Source organism: Triticum aestivum, chromosome 2D (genome assembly GCF_018294505.1).
Source record: "Triticum aestivum cultivar Chinese Spring chromosome 2D, IWGSC CS RefSeq v2.1, whole genome shotgun sequence".
NCBI lineage: Eukaryota > Viridiplantae > Streptophyta > Magnoliopsida > Poales > Poaceae > Triticum > Triticum aestivum.
Genome location: NC_057799.1, coordinates 561,845,113 through 561,865,008, shown reverse-complemented (window position 1 = coordinate 561,865,008; position 19,896 = coordinate 561,845,113). Strand labels below are relative to the sequence as shown.

The 19,896-nt window shown below is 45.4% G+C and overlaps 1 protein-coding gene across 5 annotated transcripts; it reads right to left on the bottom strand.

Annotated features, from left to right (window-relative positions):
- Positions 1-1,076: 1,076 nt before the first annotated feature.
- On the bottom strand, positions 1,077-19,652 carry LOC123054513 (uncharacterized). 5 transcript variants are annotated; one of them, XM_044478299.1, is made up of 19 exons: positions 19,543-19,652; positions 19,193-19,427; positions 13,707-13,823; positions 13,384-13,530; positions 13,106-13,149; positions 12,280-12,317; positions 10,753-10,843; positions 9,497-9,602; positions 9,347-9,417; positions 8,716-8,785; positions 8,141-8,203; positions 6,367-6,438; positions 5,414-5,515; positions 5,237-5,311; positions 4,979-5,101; positions 2,920-3,036; positions 2,393-2,449; positions 1,545-1,642; positions 1,077-1,441 (listed from the first exon to the last, which is right to left on the bottom strand). In XM_044478299.1, the coding sequence occupies exons 4-18, from the start codon at positions 13,459-13,461 to the stop codon at positions 1,583-1,585; spliced, it is 1,167 nt and encodes a 388-aa protein (XP_044334234.1). In that variant the 5' UTR covers positions 13,462-13,530; positions 13,707-13,823; positions 19,193-19,427; positions 19,543-19,652; the 3' UTR covers positions 1,077-1,441; positions 1,545-1,582. The 5 variants fall into 5 exon arrangements, with proteins under 5 accessions (XP_044334234.1, XP_044334231.1, XP_044334233.1 ...); XM_044478296.1 differs by having other exon boundaries at positions 19,219-19,427; XM_044478298.1 differs by having other exon boundaries at positions 19,219-19,427; positions 19,546-19,638.
- Between the last annotated feature and the right edge of the window lie 244 nt (positions 19,653-19,896).

The window sequence follows — 19,896 nt, the reverse complement described above, 5'->3', positions numbered from 1 at the left end:
TGTTTTTTTCTCTTTCTCTGTCGTTTCTTTTGGGCGTAACTGTGCTGCTTCCGCCCCAGCACCTATTCCTGTATGGTTCGGTTGGTTGCTTTGTATACAAAGCGGGGGGAAACCCTTTTTCGGTAAAGTTGTGGATGTCTTCGTTCCGGAGGACCTCGGTATTCAGGGTTACGATTCTCTACAATAGCACATGGGGCAGTACGATCGCTGTCATGTAGACTCGATCCCATTTGTGATCTACACTATAACACCGTGTAGGCTTCTACAGAGGATCTCAAACCCATTATTCAGAGTTTCAGATCTTCCGAAGGATGATGAGTAGGATCGAATGCCACATAGATTGAATGTCCGATCCCAGATTAATGCCAATGTGTTGCCACAGTTTGCGGTTAAGAGATCATCGAATGAATATATGCTCTACGTCTTCTAGGCCATGGCCACACTTTGGGCAGTCGTTATTGTAGGAGATGTGATTGTGAATAATGTTTGCTTTGGAGTTGAGCCGTTTTTTAGATAAGCTATGCAAAAATGTGACCTCCAGAGCCAAACACACATACTTTTTGTACGTATTTTTTTGCAACTTCTAAATAAACTTGGTTTTGAATTGTCTGAAAAAAGGTATCACGTGGCCTCGAGAGCCAAATGTCTCTGACCATACTTGGAAACGAAGCGGGGTCCTGCGGCCCTGCCCTGTTTTCCTTTTCCTTCTAGCAATACCGCAAAAACATGATTTGCTTTACTTCCATACCATACAAACGAGCTGAAACAATGACAACCAAGCTATGAAAAATGTGTCACCAACAATCTGTCTTCTAATGAAGACTGATTGCCTAATACGAGTACAACATTGCAAGTGAGTTAGTCAACCAGGTTAAGAATGAAAAAGGGAATCAGAAAATGAAAGCCCGCGATTGGATTATACTATGCCGGTATATCCGTGTAGTTGTGGGAGCTCTTCAATTCCCGGTTCTCCTTGCAAACCCAGTTAATCAGTTAATCTTATGTGGCTTCAGGGGTGAGAGTAGTTTTTAGGTACCCAATTTACTTGGACATAGGATACCTTCAGCGGTGGCGAATTACGGAAACCTCAATAGGTTGAACCCTTTTTACATATCGGTGTTTCAATGGGACATCATACTTGATGGAAGGGAGTATTTCTCAAGCAGAGTAACCACTATTTCGCAACTTTTGTCCTTTTAGAACATTATCAGAATAGCAGCGACAAACTGAACTTTCGACTTAACGAATTGAATTGTGTGTCCTATAAGACTTTGTCCAAAACCTTTTCAAACTCTTTTCCTTCCCTTTGAACTCTTGCTCTTCTATTGATTTTCCCTGCCTTCATTTGGTCTGCTTGATCTTCTACAAGCTTAGCATGGACTGCTGCCCTCGCCTGTAATGTCCTACTGAGTGCTAACAGTCCACGACAGCTTAAGTCCACCTGATATGCCATACATCTATGATTTTGACCCCTTTGTTGCACTAAGTCTAGATATTAACATAGTAGGACAACCTCATTTTCAACAAAAGGAATGTGTTGGTACCTCAAACGGAAGTTTTTTCCTCCTTTACCTCTCGTGGACTATCTCTGTGCATAAATATCAACAAGTGCCTTTGCTGCCTCTGGGGCGAAGAATTTGGCCTGCATGGAAGGGAGTAAATTAAGTCGCATATGGCATCCCGAAGATGGAAGACACTGGATTCTCTTGATTATTCCTCGGATGGAAAACTATGTCACTCAAGGCGGGTGTCTAACCATTTCTTGTTACTGGTATGTTTAAATAGCATATTAATTTGCAATCGACAGTTGAGAACTTTGGTGGCTTGATTACAACGAAAGTAGATCTTGCTTAGTCATGGGGTTTCTAAAACTTGGTCTCTTGCAAGTCTTGGCCTCTCTATGTATGACTGGAGAGGTGGTGGTAGACTGAGAGTCCTTCCCGGATGGGGCTCTCCGTTACTTCTTCTCCAGATAGGCTTGCCATGCTTGAATAGGGGCCCACAGGCTTTGCATACCTAGGCCCGGCCGTAGGGCCTGTTATATGGTATACATGGTGCAAGGGCACGGCAATATGCCTACCCATCGATACCGATGGACCTATATATGTCTAAAATAGCATATTCAGACATAGGCAAGAAGTGTTCTACAGATGGCTTGGCCAGCCCTTAGAGGTAGCCCCCAAATAGGTGGAATGGAAATCCCCTCTTCTGCAATTTAAGGTGTTGGTGAAGTACTCAACTCAACTCTATCCTTCTGGGTGTTATTAGGTACCATAACTGATTTGTAGTAATTAATTTTGAGGCCAGTAGATATTGAAACCGTTGGTATGTGATGTCACAAACAAAAATGAAACATGTTCTTGAAAGGAGATATCACAAACGAAGACAATACCTGAATAAACATTCTTTCTGCATCACCTGCCTTACCATTTTGCTTCAGTATAGCTCCCTGTGAAAGTGAAATCAAAATGTATACCGTCACTTGACAGTAGAAACAAATAACTGGTCAAGATTAGACTACTGAGAGTCCACAACTATTCAAAGTAGTGACTTTGCTTAGTAGTAAAATAAATAGCTGAATCATGGTATGTTCTAAATATATCCAACAACAACAACAATAATAAAGTCTTTCAGTCCCAAACAAGTTGGGTAGGCTAGAGTTGAAATACATAAGATCTCGAAACCTAGTCATGGTTCTGGCACGTGGATAGCCAACTTCCATGCACCCCTGTCCATGGCTAGATATGCCCCCTTATTTATTTTGCTAATATTGTGTATAATGAATTGGCATGTCGAATCTACTGAAAAATTAAGGACATAGCTGATGTTCACTCTTTATGTTGTCCTAAAAAGCACAATTCAAAGTTCCAAATTGGAAATTCCTAGCTAAAGCGCAAAGTATATGCATCTTATCAATACCTTCGCCAAATAACCACGGAAGTCTTCAGGATGTTCAGCGATTAAGTTATCATAAACAGTAACAGCATCACTGATATGGCCCCAATCAGAATAGGCCTTTCCGAGAAGCAGGTCAACCTGCGATAGCACATGAAAATAACTGAGCACTTTGAGTTTTGTCTAAACTCCCATATTAACAATCAGCAACTCAGAGTACATTGTCCTAACAAACAGTGCTACAGTAGCCGCGCCAGGATTTCAAGCGTGGGACATGTGGAGTTTTATTTTCTTTTGTGACAACAACAAACCAACCGACCTGAGAGTGGCCAGAGGAGAGTAGGTGCACCTTGAGAGGAACGGATAGCAGCAGGTCTGGGTTGTCGAGGACACTGGCTCAATGCATCGCCACATCGGTAGATTTAGTTGGTGTGTGGGCTCGCGTGTTTGGGGGAACAAGGCACAGGAAATCATGGGCCAGTCTCTGTGTCGCCACGAGAAAGCTGAGTTGGCCTCTGAGGGTGGCAAGGTATCGAGAAGCGCATGTATATGGGTTGGAAATTTGGAATTGAGGAACTTGATAGAATCACACTAATACACTTATACACAATTACACATACATGTTGGCATATATACCAAAACTTTTTTTTCCGAGAAAACACAAAAGCTATGCATTTCGATGTATTTAATAGGTGGGAACAAAGTTAATTACACACCCAAACGGGCAGAGCAAAAAGGAAAATGAAAACACTGCTCGGGAAATCGATGAACATCCCAGCCCTCAGGCCGGCACGCTGTCAACTGGGTGGCTCCTGCTCTAACCCACTCACAACCCTCATGAATGATATTGCTGAGGACACGAGAATTTGGGTGCGCATTGCGAAGGTGCAGGCATTTCTGTGCTTCCAGATCATCAAGGACGTGAGCAGCACAGTACTAGCAAGGCCCTTGTGCCTCTCTTTCGATGTCATCTGCTTAGCTTCAAGCCACTGGTCAACGAGGGTTTCACCAGGGACGAGGCCTCCGAAGGTGGCACAAATCGAGGAGAGAACCTCATGCCAGATCACTCTGGAAAACAGGCAGTCAGCCAAAAGGTACTGCATTGTCTCCAAGGTTTGGCCGCGGAATAAGCAGGCTGGTTTGTGCGGCAAGTCTTTGAGAGCGAGATGCTGCACTGTCCAGCAGCAGTTCATACCAGCCAGCCAGAAGAAAATTTTAACCTTCCATGGAGCCCAAGACCTCCAAGTTAGTTTTCAAGCATGACAGCAGATGGAACCGTGAAAGGTCGCCCTGTAGCAATCAGGCGGAGTAGACCCCAGACTGTCCAGCGCCAGATAAGGCAATCTGGCTCGTCGGAAAGGTCGGTTGCGGCCATAGCCCACCAGAGCAGCACGAACGGTTGCAGTTCTGGCAGCAAAAGGCCACCACGGATGTCATCGATCCAAGTCCCGTTATGGGGCGCCTGTGCTATGGTGCAGACTTCGGTTGACGCTTAGGGACCTTGGCAAGGATGTCAGGTGCAATTTTTGACACCGCATGTCCGTCGAGCCATCATTCAGACCAAAACCAGCAGGACTAACTATTACCCAGCTTGGTGTAGGTAGAGGTGTGGAACAGGGCATGCTCTGAGGATGAGGTTTGAGTAGCAAGCTCGTTCCAAGGCTTGGATGGGCCGGTTTTGCTGAACCAAAGCCATGTAGATGTAGGGCGCAGATACATGCCCATTCTGTCGAGGTCAAGGATGCCTAGGCCGCCTAGCTCGAGAAGGCAGCAGACGCAGCTCCAATTGACCAGAGAGTTGCCGATGTTAGCCTCCTTGCACCCTGCCCAGGTAAAGCCGCGTGGAGTTTTGTCATACTGACGGCTTTGGCCAGGAACCGCGCCTTTTAAGTCTATGCCTATCAAATTCCTCACAGCACGCCCTCTGGCTGTATTCAGCACACTAGCTATCCCATTATGAATCACAGTTCAACATGTATGCTGTCAATTTTTTAAGCAGAAAGCTTCACTAACTCTGCTAAAAACCAAGTAATTTACAAAAATATTAGTAACAGCTGATCCTGTGATGAGAGAAACAACATACTTGGATAGGATCAATATCTCGAGACTCCTGAGCACCATTCTCATTTGCAGCCTCCAAATCAGGTTGCCTGGTTTGACGCTTTTCACTCAACTTGCGACGGCAAGATAGAATTACTTCGACTGCCTATCAGAAATTAAGGTCGGTTAATTGTGAAAATATGGCAGATATTTTGATTTGTACAAACTGGGCAAAATTAGAGTTTAACTTCAAGTAAGTTATATGTCAAGGTATGTCTTGATCATAATTTTATTTACAGACCTGATCGGGCTTCTTAGCAGCAACTAATGAATTTGTCAGCCCACGGAGAACGTCAAAATCAATGCTGTCAGATGACTGTATCACAAAGTATTAGAGTTAAAAAACCTGTATCGTGATAACTAGTCAACGACAACATATATTTTGTATAAATATAAATATGCATCAATACTTGCTTACAGATAGAGAGTTCCTGTATGATGAAGAACTCCCATCATAATCCTTGAGCTCAAACTTTACTTCACCTAACAAGCGGTATGCTTCTGCTTTGTCGGGGATTACCTACATCAAGTAAAATGTGCATTTCTGCTAGATAAGAAGTTCACAAGCTAGACAGAACCTGCAAATATTTCCGAGGTGGCTGCAGGGGGTAGATAAGTCGTTAGTCGTTACGCTTATTATGGTCAGGCTGCAGCGGTTTTTTGGCCCATTTAGCTACGTAGAAATGATCTTTTATTTGTGAAAAAGGAAGTAGAAATGATGTTATGCTTGACAAAAAGATGAGTTCAATCTTGTATGCATGTGTTGCTCTCATCTACCAGTTGGCTGTGGTCCTGGACGTTGTTACAGAAAGTGCAACACAAGGAGTCGATGGAGCTTGGCGCCAAGAAGCTCGAGTGGCTTACCAGGGAGTTCATTCCCTGTTCTGTTCAAATACCATAGAAGAATCGAGGAACTCTTCGTAATTCTATTCATGGCATGGTATAAATACAAGTACATGGCTTGGTTACAACAGTTCGCTATACAACTGACTGAGCAACAGACGCAAATGGGTGCACGATGTGCGCACGCTGTGGGCGCAATGGGAGCACACCGAAGTGGACGAAGTCCATGCAAAGGACTCGGTCAGTATGGTACGAGCGCGTCTTCCAACATGAATGGCGCCCACCAGTGATAGGCTTCTTAGTCTGATGATATATGTGGCATGTCACACCTTTTTATTAGATTTGTGATGATGATCTGTGTGGTCTATGTGGCTCTTTGATTAGGCTATTTTTTGGTGACTTTGTCATAAATGATGTAATAATTGAGGTTGTATCTGTGATGAAGAGGCCTGGGGTAATAAAGCTTCCATTTCCTAAAAAAGACAAAAACTCCAAATAGCAAATACAAGCTGCACCAAATAAGGGTACCTTAACTAGCTTCTCAAGTAGATCTGAGGCCTTCTGATATTCACCTAGTTCAACCAACGATACTGCTGCACCCTGTGAGGCCATGTGAAAAGTAAACAGGTATGTCATAGAACAAAATTGGCAGTTTTCAAATTCAATTAAATATTTCCACAATGTTTCAAGTATTTATATGCATGTATTATTCTCAAAATTTTCTTTCTGACACATCAATCTCAACAAGATAAAGAAAATAGTACAATTGCATTCCAAAAAAGGGTCATACGTACAATTCACCCACACAAGCACCAGCTTGCGAGGTAGTGCTACTAGAAGATAAGTGGAGTAAATATGATGGAGTCTAGCATATGACTGGCCTGAAACTGCCAAAATTTATCCCAACCAAAGGTGGCATGCCAGGTGTCCCGTGGTCATGTACAAAAAACCGCTTTCACCACAAGTGATCGCGGCGTTGAGCACTTTGGCGAGCATTGCCAGGAAGTGAAAGATGGACCTTGATGCTCCCATGTTGTGGCAGAGGCATCATTCGATATGGATGAGTTCTCTCCGGCAAGCGGTGGTCAGTTTGGTTGCACTTGAGCCTCGCCCTATTGCTTTGGGCCTTGGTGCTCTGGTGTCTGGCTCAGACAATGTCCCTTGATGTTCCATTTGTCTTTGTCCCTATCCCCAAGCTCTAGTGTCTTTTTTCCGTTTTTTTCTCTTCTCTTTTTTTGGGTCTTCACTCAGTTTTCCCTGATTAACCGAGAATGTTAGGTTTTGGGGATCATCTCTCTTCTTCTTGATAAAATGCAGGAACCATCTGCCCTCGCAACGAGGTTTCTCAAAACAAAACAAAAAGGTGTCCCGTGGTTAGGAGAGATTGAGGTGCAGCTGGGCTGGATGTATTGCTGCGTATACTGCATCTACGGAGGAGGGTGGTGCCGCTGGGATTAGAGGACAGAGAAGAGACGGGAGAAATTAGGGTAACTTCTCGTCTGCTTTATTCAACAGCAGCCAGGGTCTCCTTGTATAGATGCGGACACCCTCAAATATAGAATACAGATCTTTTGTTCAAGAAAACGCAAAAACTTGCATCTCGATGCATCGATAGAGACTAAGTTTTGTACAAGCCCAGGACCGGACTAATACTCCAATTTACAACTCCACGCGCCTAAGGAGCAATCGCCGGAAGTAGTGCACCAAGACCCACCGCCCCTGCCTTTGCCCATGACCAAGCCTCGACCTTGATCGTGTCGAGCAAACTGAAGATACTGGGCTGTGCGTTGTCGAAGACAGCATTGCGATGCTTCTGCTGCTCACCATACTTGACACTCAGATCATGATCCACAAGATCGCCCATGGTGATTGCGGCAGCAGAGATTGAGGTGGAGAGGGAGCGGTGAGGCTATGGAGGAGGGTGGTAGGATTTATGGGAGAGAGAAAGAGATGAGATTTGTTTTTCTCAAACTGGGGGGGGGGGGGGGGGGGGGGGGGGGTGATGCATGGGCGCCCCATCTGCTGCAGCCTGAACAGGGCGCACCTTGGGTGGCCACTCCTCTTGTATTCTTGCCCCCACATAACATCAAGACACACCAGTAATCGCCGGTGGCCAATTAAACTTTTACTGACTAAGCAATTATAATTCATGGACAATTATAACGAGGAGTCTTGTTATGCAAGTTGCATCAATAAATAACAAATGAAGTACCAATGTGGACAGAAATCACACAGTAAGAGCAGAAAGTTCTAGGACAGGATGCATAACCCAAGTAAAATAAAGAAGGAAATAACAGTTCACCTCAAGAGCGGTAGGATCGTTAGGCGACTTCGTCAGTGTTTCTTCGTACCCTTCAAGTGCCCTCTAATCAAGACAATTGACAATATCTTAATACAATAACAAAGTACCAAACTGAACTGAAAACATTTCCTTAGATATTTTTGGTATTGCGGCTGAAATAATTCTTTGACCCTTTGTGTCGAAATGAAACATCAGAGGTACAATACAAATCAATACAAGTATACAGCTCATAAGCAAGCACATTCCACAACTGTTTCTAAGCATGGCATTTGTTTTTACTACAATTCTGAATACTTAGATGATGGCCATGACCGCTACGCAGTACGCCTGCTGTCTAGACTGATTGCTTATGCTTCCTTTTTATTGAGCTACATCTTGCGAGAGAAAATCACATGGCTATAAAACATTATAAGGGTGACATGGACATGGTTTTATTTTTCAAAAGCAAAACCCTTTATGAACAATTTTGTGGGTAATACTACACATACACTGTAACTGGAGTAGTTCATATATTTAAAAGTCAGCAATACTTTCTGGGTGGATGGGTGGGGTTGGGGGGGGGGGGGGGGGGGTACCTTATAGTTTGTTCTTTCCTCCTCTGAAAGCTGTTTGTTAACCACAGTGCTTTCATTGCTAGGGCTAACACTGTAACAAGGGGAGTATAGTTCCTCGTAAGAAAATGATTATGTACATAGGCATACAATGAAAAGTCAACTTTTAACTGCAAAATTATTTTTCTCTTATGACCTACAGCTTTGTTCACACATGAATCACTTTAATTACCAGCATCAGATGTAAGAGAAAAATGATGTAAGGTGTAATTGTATTTCCAAAATTGTCACCAATTAATAGTACAATAGATTTGTTACTAGATATTTCAAACACAAAAATAGTATAAATTAAGTATTTGATAGTAATATTCTAGTGCATAAAAATGTGCTGGCCCATCAGACTCCTAAAGTAACTAATTGTCCGTAATTACACTCTACACATACCTGCTAAGTGCGATCCACACGTACAATGTATGTTGAACAGATTGGACTAAGCTAAACCAGACCGACTAAAAATATACCTAATATAACACATTCAGTACTTCAAAAGCTTCCAAGAGAAACTCTTAACAGTAGTCCAAAACCACAAACCATAGTCACTTGCTACTTCCTGAAGTAACAAATGTGGTCCACTAGTGTAGTAGATGTTAAGCACCTTCCAGAAGGGAGGAAATCCCCAAAAGTGAAGACTAGTCCAAAAACCACAACAGCTATGCCAATTCCAACCTGCCAGAGAAATTCCGCTGTACATGATATGGAAGCTACCAAATAGTGAAAACACGTAAAGATGTACATGTATACTGACCCTTGTACCAAAGCCAAGTGTGCTCTTATCTGATTCAATTGGAGCATCATAATCAATAGCTTGATAATTTTTGGTCTCTTCAACTTTCTTTTTATCAAGTGCAGACCTGTAAAAAAACATAATAACAACAGAAGCCCCAAGCTTAGAACATAAATAAAAACATTAGATTCAAAGAAGAGTGAATTGCAGCAAAACACTCCTTTTTGAACTGAAACTGTAGGGGAGGTCACGACAGTAAAAATTTATTAAAAGAAGAAATATATACAAGAGAGACTGTACATAGTGGGAACCAGCAGGGGGGGGGGGGGGGCGCTATACAAGAGGGGAGCCAAAGAAGGCAGTCAAGGCACACACATCAAGCAGGATCTAAGAGAGGAAGCAAAGCTCCTCCATTCTGTAAGAAAGAAGGAAGCAAAACACACCTTCGAGGGAGGGTGTAACAAAAAACTATAGCTACGAGGGATTTGAACACTTAACACCCCAAGGCTAACCTTTAGCAAAAAAAAAAGTACACTGCCTAGTCCTTTAACTGAAATCTCATTGAATGGGTCTCCATCTCATTGTCAGAGTCCTTCTGGCTCGGCTTGAGCTAGCTCGCCCGAGCCTCTTCAAATCGCCCACTCTCTGCCCTCTCACTCTCAATCCTCTGTGTTTCACCCACTCCTGCGAGCTGCCGCCAGATGGACGCGAGGGCGGTGGCGGAAATCAACAACAGCGCCCTCACCTCTCCCACAGCAGAAAGGCAGTGGGTGATTTAGGGAGGCTCGGGGAGCTGCAAAAACCCCTGGCTCAAGCACAAGCCCAGCCATAAAGGCTCTAACAATGACAGGTGGGTCCACTCTGTCAGATTTCCAGCAGAATGACATGATGTAAGGCCACAACGGACAACAGTTTCAACCTAAATTTCCAGTGACACAAAATGATAGTGGTCATTTGGGCTTGTAGGCAGAGATGGGACAGCTGTAAAACTATAGTCTACATCCTGGCAGTCGTGCAAGAACGCGGCATGCTAAAAAGACACTGGCCAAATCAGGTGTGGGTTGGAAAAGTGGGAAACGCAGCACATTCTTCTACATTTTTTATATTTTTCATCACATTGGCCAAACAGAAGTTTAACTATGAACCTCTTGCTTCCATATCATATCGAGTCTCGGTATCTCGTGTATCGAATAACTTGCTCACAAACTTTCAAGCAGTAGCAGTTGAACAATGGATTTTCTTTTCACTCACTATAGCATGAGGTAACTGTTGAGTACCTTCGAACGGCTTCAACTTTTTCCAGAAATTTCTTATCCATGACCGTTTTACCAGATTTGTTTTCTCTTCCAATTCCTAACTCTGGTGCCCCTGAAAACGTAAATGTCCAAGTATTGAGAAGTGTCAGCGGTGGGTGAAGTGGCAATAAAACCATATCTAACAAACATCAAAGGCTAAATGCATAAAATTATATATATATATATATATATATATATATATATATATATATATAATGACCGAACTTATATTGATAGTGGGGGAGGTATAGAGATTGGTGGTTTAAAGCTGGCAATGCCATTTCACCAATATAAAGAAACAGTGGTAGCACAAAAAAGAACACCATTTACAAAATAGAAGATATCAGCAAACTCCTCCAAGAACTTATGCAAATTCCAGCCAAAAAATTATCGTTGTTTCTTTGTGGGGGCTGTGGAATTTGAGCCGAGGATATTTGGAGGGCTTGGGTCCCGCCTTGCTGCAAAAACAATATTTGGGCTGGCCTCACTGAAACGATGTTGAAGTGCTGACCCACCATTTGTCCCATCAGGGCCTTGATCACCACGAATGATGCCTACTTTTCTTTTGAATTGTTTGGATTGCTTACCACATGTGTCACATGGACGAATGATGCCCACTTTGTGATCAGGAGGACGAGAATGTGCAAGACTTGCTTACCACATTAAATTCTCAAGGAGCGTGTGGCTCTCTGGTGTTGTCCTCAATTGGATTGTGGCAAAAAACACCAAGGCCGGATGTTGTTTTTCTTTTTACCAGGTGGCGGCGTCAAGCTTCGTGGCAAGTTGTCAAGCAATACGTCAAAGGCTTCGGCTCATTAGTAATTTTGGTCGCTTGGTGATTATGGAAGTATAGGAATGGATGTGTCTTTAAGGGGGCCTCTCATAATTTCAGTGTCATGATGCAAGATATAAGGGATGAGGCCAAGTTGTGGTGTATGGCAGGGGCTAAAGGCCGCAGTAGCACTAGCATCTGGCCATAGCCTCTGTTTGTATAGGCTGCTGGTCATTTCCTTTTTGTTTTCCTCAGTGAAGGCCATGTATTAAACCCTACCCTAACAGGTGTGTATGTTTCTGCTTAGACTCCCTTTCTTCTTAATATATTGATGCGCGTTAGGGGGAAAAATCCAGCACAAGAAAACACAGAAAGATACAAATATTCCATAAGGCCAACCACAGCATTAAGGCCATCCGATGCTAACTCTCACTTACCTTTCTTGGCATCAATAACTACGTTGCACTGGGAGATGCTTGCTTTTTTCGGGTTTTTTTTTTTGTGAGACAATGCTTGCTTTTTTCGTGGAATTGTATGTTGATTATTTGATACTAACTCCAGGAAACAAAGTATGGGCCCAGTGGCCCACAAGTAAATGAAAAAGTAAGGCAGCGAGAGCATGTGGTGAGAAAAAAACAACACATATCTCAAGTTGCTAGACAAGCACACTTGGCAATCTTGGTAACATACTTGCCACACAATAATTACAAATTAACTAAAGATTGAAGTGCACTCACACTGTTCCTGGTTCTTTGAGTCTGCAGATGCTACCTTGCTGCATCAAAAGAAAGTTGTTGATAATAATATGAATAACCAAAAAGAATCATAACTAAGTTAAACTAAATATCACTATGAAGTATAGAACGATATGAATAAGAAAAAATATTGAAGTCTTTAGTTTGAGTTGCAGATTCTGTCAACATAGAAGATAACAAGGCACATCTGAAGCCCAAAAAGAAGAGAGAAAGAACCCAAACTTCTGGAGTTTAGCTGCATGCACCACAACTTCATACATCATGGCCTTGAATTACCAGGATATTTTTACATACAATTTACTGAATAGGTTGTTCTGGAATCTACAAATTAAATTGTATTGAGAACCAGATCTAACACGTAAGCATAACAAATGAGCTATAGCCCGTAGGTAGAACAGATATGATAAACAGAGCGAAGTTGTTGGCAAGAGGCCGACCCCATGTAAGCAATATTGTGGTATGTAGCCGAACAGTTTCACAATTAAGATATATTTAACACTTTAATCTGCATATTAAATTCTGTATAATGGCTGACAAAACAGTTGAGCTTCAAAGATTATCAAATAACGTTTCAAATGAGGACATATTCCTAAGAGTTAAATACCTCTAATTTCCCTAAAAGCTCCCATTTTGGACACAGGTAAAATCAAACTTTCCATTAGAATTTTGAGATGTACTTAGATGTTACATAATACAAGAGGTACATGGTATGGAAAAAATGTGATGACAACCACAACCATAAGTGGCAACAAGGACAGAGTTAGTTCATAATGTGACGAAAGAAATCAGTTGCAGCAAGTTTGAATACCTTGGGTCCTGCACAACATCCTTTGCCCTCTTCCTGCTTTTAATCTGGTGATAATGCAAAGGCAAAGTAGACCATTAAGGAATCAAACTTCTTAACATAGAATGAATAAGATGTAGGACCCCAGTAAAGAGAATTTCATAATTTCAAGAACCTCTAATATATAGGGCAAGAAAGTAATGCAGTCCCGTATTTTTTAATAATTATATTAGTCAAAGATGGAACACACTGTGGCTACGCAGAAGTAGGGGAGGGAAAAATTAAAGACTGAGGGAACCTACTCTTTTCTTATTTGTAAAATCAGTCCCAAATCCACCCCCGCTGGAAGCAAAACACTCAAAATTGAATGCCCTGTGCATTCTGTAGTTGGCAATCTTTAAACCAAATATTTCCACGTCAGTACCTCGTCCAATTTTTTGCAGGCATCCCTACAACAGACATATACATACCTCAAACAATAAGCTTATATTCCAAAGAATTAGACTAATGTGAAATTCTGCAATCGAAAGCATGAGTAAATTAGATATTGTTCGTCGCACACTTCACAAAAAATATAATATACAAAATGGAAGAAAGTGGCAGGCAAGAAGATTGTTTTGCTTACGGAAAATCCCTTTGTACTTTGGACAAACTAAATTTAACTGTATGGCCTCCTTTAGGGCTTCTTTGGTTCGCAAGAATAGGAAAATTGCAGGAGTTGGATGTGATGATATGTCCTTTCCTACAGGAATTTAAAGCACATGAATAAGAATTACAAGTTGTTTAGTTGTAGCACCGGAAAAACACAGAATATTTCAGAGGGATAATGTGTGTGCCGAAGTTGTAATAGACATAGAAAAGTTTCCAAAAGGTTGAACTCGATAAAAATTTCCTTGGAAATGAGTTCGAAGTTAACCATAAGAAATATTCACAAGGATTTTCAACCTACAAATCAAACAAGCCTTGAAAAAAAAAATTCATAAGGATTCTAATCCTACAAATTTCCTTTGAATTCCTAGGAAGGATGCCCTTAAAATGGACATAAATACACTAGGCTTCAGCAAGGGGTAATGGCAAGTTGAATCAATATTAGTTACTTCGCTTATCAAATGAATTTAACAACGAAATATTTGTGTGAGGTGGTCGTCCTCAATGTTCTCTCCCTTGGCAAGCCATCCATAAGTGCTCATGCTGTGCTCTCGGGTGGGATGCTCTTCCTTCCGATGGTGTGGCACCCTTCGATCTAGGGCAAGAGGGCAGGGGGCCTTCTACGGAGGTAGTGTCAACAGAGACGAAGGCATTGTGACGGTGTCTGGCCAACCAGGAGCTGACGAAGGCCTGTTCTTTCTCCAATGGCATGCCTTGCTTCAAGACCTAGCTTCTTCTCTGGTCTAATCGCAGGGAAGACCATGGCCTCGAAGTTCGCGTTTATTTCTTTTTCCTTTTTTGTTTTTGATTGCTTGCTTTGTTGGTTGCCTGAAAGCTAGGTTCTCAAGGGCGACGCGAATACGGCCTATTTCGAGGCCATCACCCATGGTAGGAGGCGACGAAACACCATCCCGCTCCTATGGGACGGTGAGACCCTCCTTCAAAGACCGTCTGACATTTGCGCGCATGTTGATGGTTCTATAGTCCTTTTCTCAGCCTCCCCTCGGGGAGGTTTGGCCCTGGCCCCCGATATTTGGACCGAACACTAACGCATCACGGTGGCCGAGAACGCGGCCCTCACGGCTTCGTTTTCTGAGGAGGAAGTCTGGTTGGCTGTCAAGGGCATGAATCCTACATCTGCCCCGGGCCCTGACGGCCTTCCGGTTAAGTTCTTCTAGACATTCTGGAGTGTCATAAAAAATGAAGTGATGGCTCTCTTCGAGGAGTTCTACGTGGGCTCCATTGACATAACCCGGCTTAACTACGGAATCATCACCATCATCCCCAAGGTACCTGGGGCCTCGGACATCCGCCAGTTTCACCCGATCACGGTGATTAACGTGATCTTCCGCATCCTGGCGAAGGGGTACGCCAATAGGGTGACCTCGCTGGCCTACCGTGTCACCCATCCCAATCAGTCGGCCTTCATCCAAGGCCGATATATTCTAGATGGGGTTTTGGTCTTCCATGAAGTCCTTCATGAGGTGCGCGCCAAAAACCAGAAGGCGGTCTTCCTGAAAATCGACTTCCATAAAGCCTATGACACGGTACATTGGCCCTTCCTTCGGGAGGTTTGATGATCGGTGGGTTACCCAGGTCATGCAGATGGTATCATCCGGTCGTACCGCGATTAACATCAATGGGGAGATCGGCCCCTTCTTCCCCACCCAATGTGGGGTTAGGCAAGGCGACCCCTTCTCCCCCTTTCTATTTAATATGGTGGTCAACGCTCTCGCCACCATCCTAGACAAGGCCAAGGCCGCGGGGCACATCCACAGCATAGTCCCTCACCTTGTAGGAGGGGGTGGGGTCTCCCTCCTACAATATGCCGATGACACCATTAACATGGTGGAAGGCTCCGCGGTTGACATCACAAATCTGAAATTCCTCCTCCTCTGCTTCCAGCAGATGTCGAGTCTCAAGATTAACTTCGACAAGAGCGCGGTCATGGTTCTCGGCTACGGCCCGGACGAATGCCAAAGTATTGCTGACTGCCTTAATTGCCAGTTGGGTTCCTTCCCCACATCCTATCTAGGGATACCCATTAGTGACTCTCGGCTGACAGTGGCGGAGCTGCTCCCGACGGTGACTAAGCTACAACACCGAGTCGAACCCTGGCAGGGTAGGTGGCTGTCCAAGGTGGCCCGAACAGTACTCATTAATTCCTCGCTATCTAGCTTGTTGCTGTTCATCATGAGCTTCTACAACCTTCATGAGACCCTTCATCATGAGATAGCCAAGTTTCAAGCGTGTTTCTTCTGGGCGGGGGAGGGCGATAAGCAAAAGTACCACCAAAATGGTCCGTTGACCCGAGATCTGTAAGCCGCACGACCAGGGCGGGCTCGGGATCATGTCCTCCAAACGCATGAACATCGCCCTACTCACACGCTGGCTATGGCGCATCGCGAACGGGGAGGGAGGTCTGTGGCCGGACATAATTCGGAACAAATATCTCCGTGGACAGCCCCTCGCCTTCTGCCAACGCTCCGATGGCTCCCAGTTCTGGCAGTCCGTCATCCAACTGCTCCTGGTCCTTCATATCGAGACCTCCATCGCGGTAGGCTCTAGCGCCTCGACCCTATTCTGGTTCAACAGATGGGCAGGTGACCTTGCCTTCGCGGCGCATTTCCCGGACCTGTTCTCCACCGCGGTAGAGCCTAAGATCCCCGTCGAGGTGGCCCTTATTGACTTAGGGCACCTTGCTTTCCGTCGGCCGTTTGGCCCCCAGGAGCTTGATGCTTCGCACGAGCTCCTTGAGTGTATTACGCTCCATGAACCGGATGTTGACCAACAGGTCGACCGCATCTCTTGGCGCCTGGAGCCTTCAGGTCGGTTCTCCACGAAATCGCTTTACCAGGCTATCATGGCAGTTCCGGGCCCAGAGCCCCTCGCGGCGATCTGGAAGATTAGACTGCCCTTGAAGATCAGGATCTTCCTCTGGCAATGGATCCGCGGCTGGGTACCTTCAGGGGTGGAGGTACTTAAGCGGAATGGCCTGGGTGATGGAATGTGCCCATTGTGTGCGACGATAGAGGACTCCAACCACATCTTCTTCACCTGCAGCACCGCGCGTTTCTTGTGGATCTGCTTTCAGGAGGCGGTCGGTGGAAGTTGGTGCCACACTAATTTCCCTGACCTATTCACGAAACTCATCGCCTCACTGCTACGGCTCCGCCACATTAGGTGGCTGGGCACTGGGGTGCTCGCCTGGACGCTTTGGATGATTCGGAATAAGCTAGTGATTCAGCGTGTGCCTCTCCGATGTGCTACTGACGCGATCTTCAAAATATGTGGCTATATGCAGCTTTGGCGGACGCTTAGCAGCCCGCAGGACCGAGACGCCATCGACACTCTCATCACCGACCTGCGCGCGATGGCTCTCCGCTTGGCGCCGCCACTTCCTCCGCCACCTCCATAGCCGGATTAGCCACTTGGTAGACGTTGCTTCGCCATTTGTGTTTTTTCATTTAGGTCTTGTTGAGCTGTGCCCTCAGCAGAACCCCCTCTTTTGAACCTGTGTGTCTATGCTACTTCGTGTTGTGTGTGTGTGTGTCGTGAACTCTTCTCCATTGTTGTGGCTTGGTGGTTTGCTTTATATATAAAGCGGGGCAAAAGCCTTTTTGGGTAAAGCTATCGGCACTTGGTATCTACTGTTTGGGGCTTTATTAATTTAAAGCTAGTGTAATGCCTTTGATTTAAAGCTAGTTTCCCCCAGTTCCGGCCATAGAGGGTGGCCAAGGTGCCCTGGGACGTGGAAGGAGGCGCCTTCACATCCCTCCTCCAGCGGTCAACGCTCCTCAGATCTAGCGGGGTTGGTCGGGGGTCGCTAGCGTGGCCGCTTGCCCACAAAAAATTCGGCCTTGGCAATGAGGCATGGGTGCCCTAGGATGCGGAAGGAGGAGCCTTCTTGTCCCTCCTACGGCGGTCGGCGCTTGTCCGATCTGGCAGGTTACCGACAACGCCGACTCTCTTGCCCAAATCTGGTCTTGGCAATGAGGCAGGGGTGTCCTTCGGTGGATGAAGGACTTGACAACAGAAGGTCGTGCAGGGTCTTGGATGCCGGGGCATTAGTCTTGGAAGGTGGGACGCACAGGCGGCTCTCTGGCTAGCCTCGTGGCGAGGTTGCTGCTGGCGGTGGAAGCTGGACCCTGATCCAGATCTGAAGGCCCAAATCCATCATGGCGTTGGTGGGCCTCTCCTTGGGGTGAGCTCGATGGTCAAGGTCCCACAACAATGTATGAGGGAGGTACTGAGCGAAAGCTCAGCGCTTCGACGTCGGCGCCAGCGACATTGCGGGTGTCCGTTCCCCCCTTCGGACCTTGTTCGATTAATCCCCTCACCAAAGGATTTGAAGGGGATTGGGGAGGTTTGAGGGGGATATTGACCCCTTCAATCCCTTTCAAACCTCCAAACCTTGCCTAACTAAACAAGCCCTCGGGGAAGGTGGTCATGGTTCTCCTACCTCCCCATGTCAACACTATGGGTGAAAACCCTTGTCCGTATCGGCAGACTTGGTGATGGCGGCGCATTTGCGTCGTAACCCTCCTGCGACGTCGTTGGTGAGTGCAGGTCTCCTCCGGCCATGACGGCGTTCTTGGTCTAGTTGGAATCGTCTCTTGAGGCCTCCTCGGCCCCGATGGTGGCCACTCTCATTTGCCTCATGTCATATACACATCGTAGTGTCGAGGTCTTAGGTCCCCTTTGGTCGCCGACAGGGCTGGTGCTCCCCGATCCGGAGCGAGAGGGTAGTGGCCCTCTCCGACGACAATGAGGTGGGACTTGGCGGCAAGGTCCGGTGGTTCATCAAGGAGTCATGAGGTCATTTTTCATCAGGCGTTGTGGGCTCTCCTTGGGGTGGTTCTGCCACTCCCATGCTTTTGCTCGACGACAAGCTGGCGCGGCTCAACAATGCACCGCTGGTGCTGTGTTTGTGCTGTTAGTCTTGTGTAGTCTAGTTATCTTTGATCAACTTTCTAAGAGGTTTAGCTCAACACCTTATATCGTATTCAGCCATGTGGCTTTATCTATAAAGTGGGGCGAAAGCCTATTTTCTAAGTGTATAAGATTTTTTCAATAATTAAGAAGTATTTCGTCGAGCCATAATTAAAGTCTGTTCACCAGGTGTAGTTTCATAATATGTTTTGCTTCCTATAACATACAATTTTGATATTATTTTTCTATTTGTTTGCCCTATTTACAGCCTCGGCAATTTTGTCCTGAATTTTTCGTATCAACAGGTATAAAAGAGACTTAAACTTAGCCATGGAGGAATAACTTCAGTCTGAAATGCTAGGGATAAAACGGCGCAGAAACGCATACTAGCCCTTTTAGTACATATCTAAACTCTAAAGGAAGTAAACACCAGAAAGCTGTGCTGATAGAGACATGTTTCCATTCAGTTAATAACAATGAAACTGGTGACCTATAAACTCTAAACAATGAAATTTTGGATGGGAAAATCACCGTAAAGAAACTGAAGGCTTCCTCACCTCCGGTGACGCCGGGCTTCTTTGGGGCGAAGAGCGAGCTGGAGCCATGCCGAATCGAGGATAGCCCCCATGGCAGGCGTACGCGCCACGCGGCCTCGACCTCACGGACGCCGAGGTGCCCGAGCACCTATAAAATCCCCTAGTCGTGACCAAGGTAAAATCGCCCATGACGCCGCTGCTTTTTACTGTCGTCGACTCGCTCGTGCTAGCTGCAGGGAGGAATAGGGGGTCAGAGACCAGCACAGAAGTACAGAGGGAGAACCATTGCTCAACCGCGCCGTCGCGGAGAGATGGGGGTGGGGGTGGGGGGAGGGGGGGCTGCACCACGAGCGCCGACGCCTTTGCTCAACCGCGCCGCCGCTCCTATCCAGAATCGCAGCCGCCGCTGCCTTTTCTTTCAGGGTGAGCTATCGGCAGCAGTTTTGCACCGAGCATTCTCCCTATCCACTAAAATGCTGGGAACTGGGCCTGATCGGGCGAGCAGGGGGGTGCCGGGCCGGCTGACCCGAGCCCCCCAACGCGGCCGGAGAATTAGGCCGGCCCATTCCGGGTTCTGCCCTCATACTGGTTTTTAGAAAGTTGAACCGTTTCACAAAAAAAGGGGGGAAGTTGAACCTTCCATGAACCAGTTTTATCGTTTTCCTTCAATTTTTCTTCCAGTTTTCATTTTCTTTCCTT

What these genes read in the sequence shown, in the direction of transcription:
- LOC123054513 (XM_044478294.1), bottom strand. Translation starts at nt 19,386, where the DNA reads ATGGGCGATTTTACCTTGGTCACGACTAGGGGATTTTATAGGTGCTCG. An exon ending in GAAGCCCGGCGTCACCGGAG is followed by an intron (nt 13,531 to 19,218) that starts GTGAGGAAGCCT and finishes TGTCTGTTGTAG; the next exon opens with GGATGCCTGCAAAAAATTGG. An exon ending in AAAGTTGAAGCCGTTCGAAG is followed by an intron (nt 9,603 to 10,752) that starts GTACTCAACAGT and finishes GTTTTTTTACAG; the next exon opens with GTCTGCACTTGATAAAAAGA.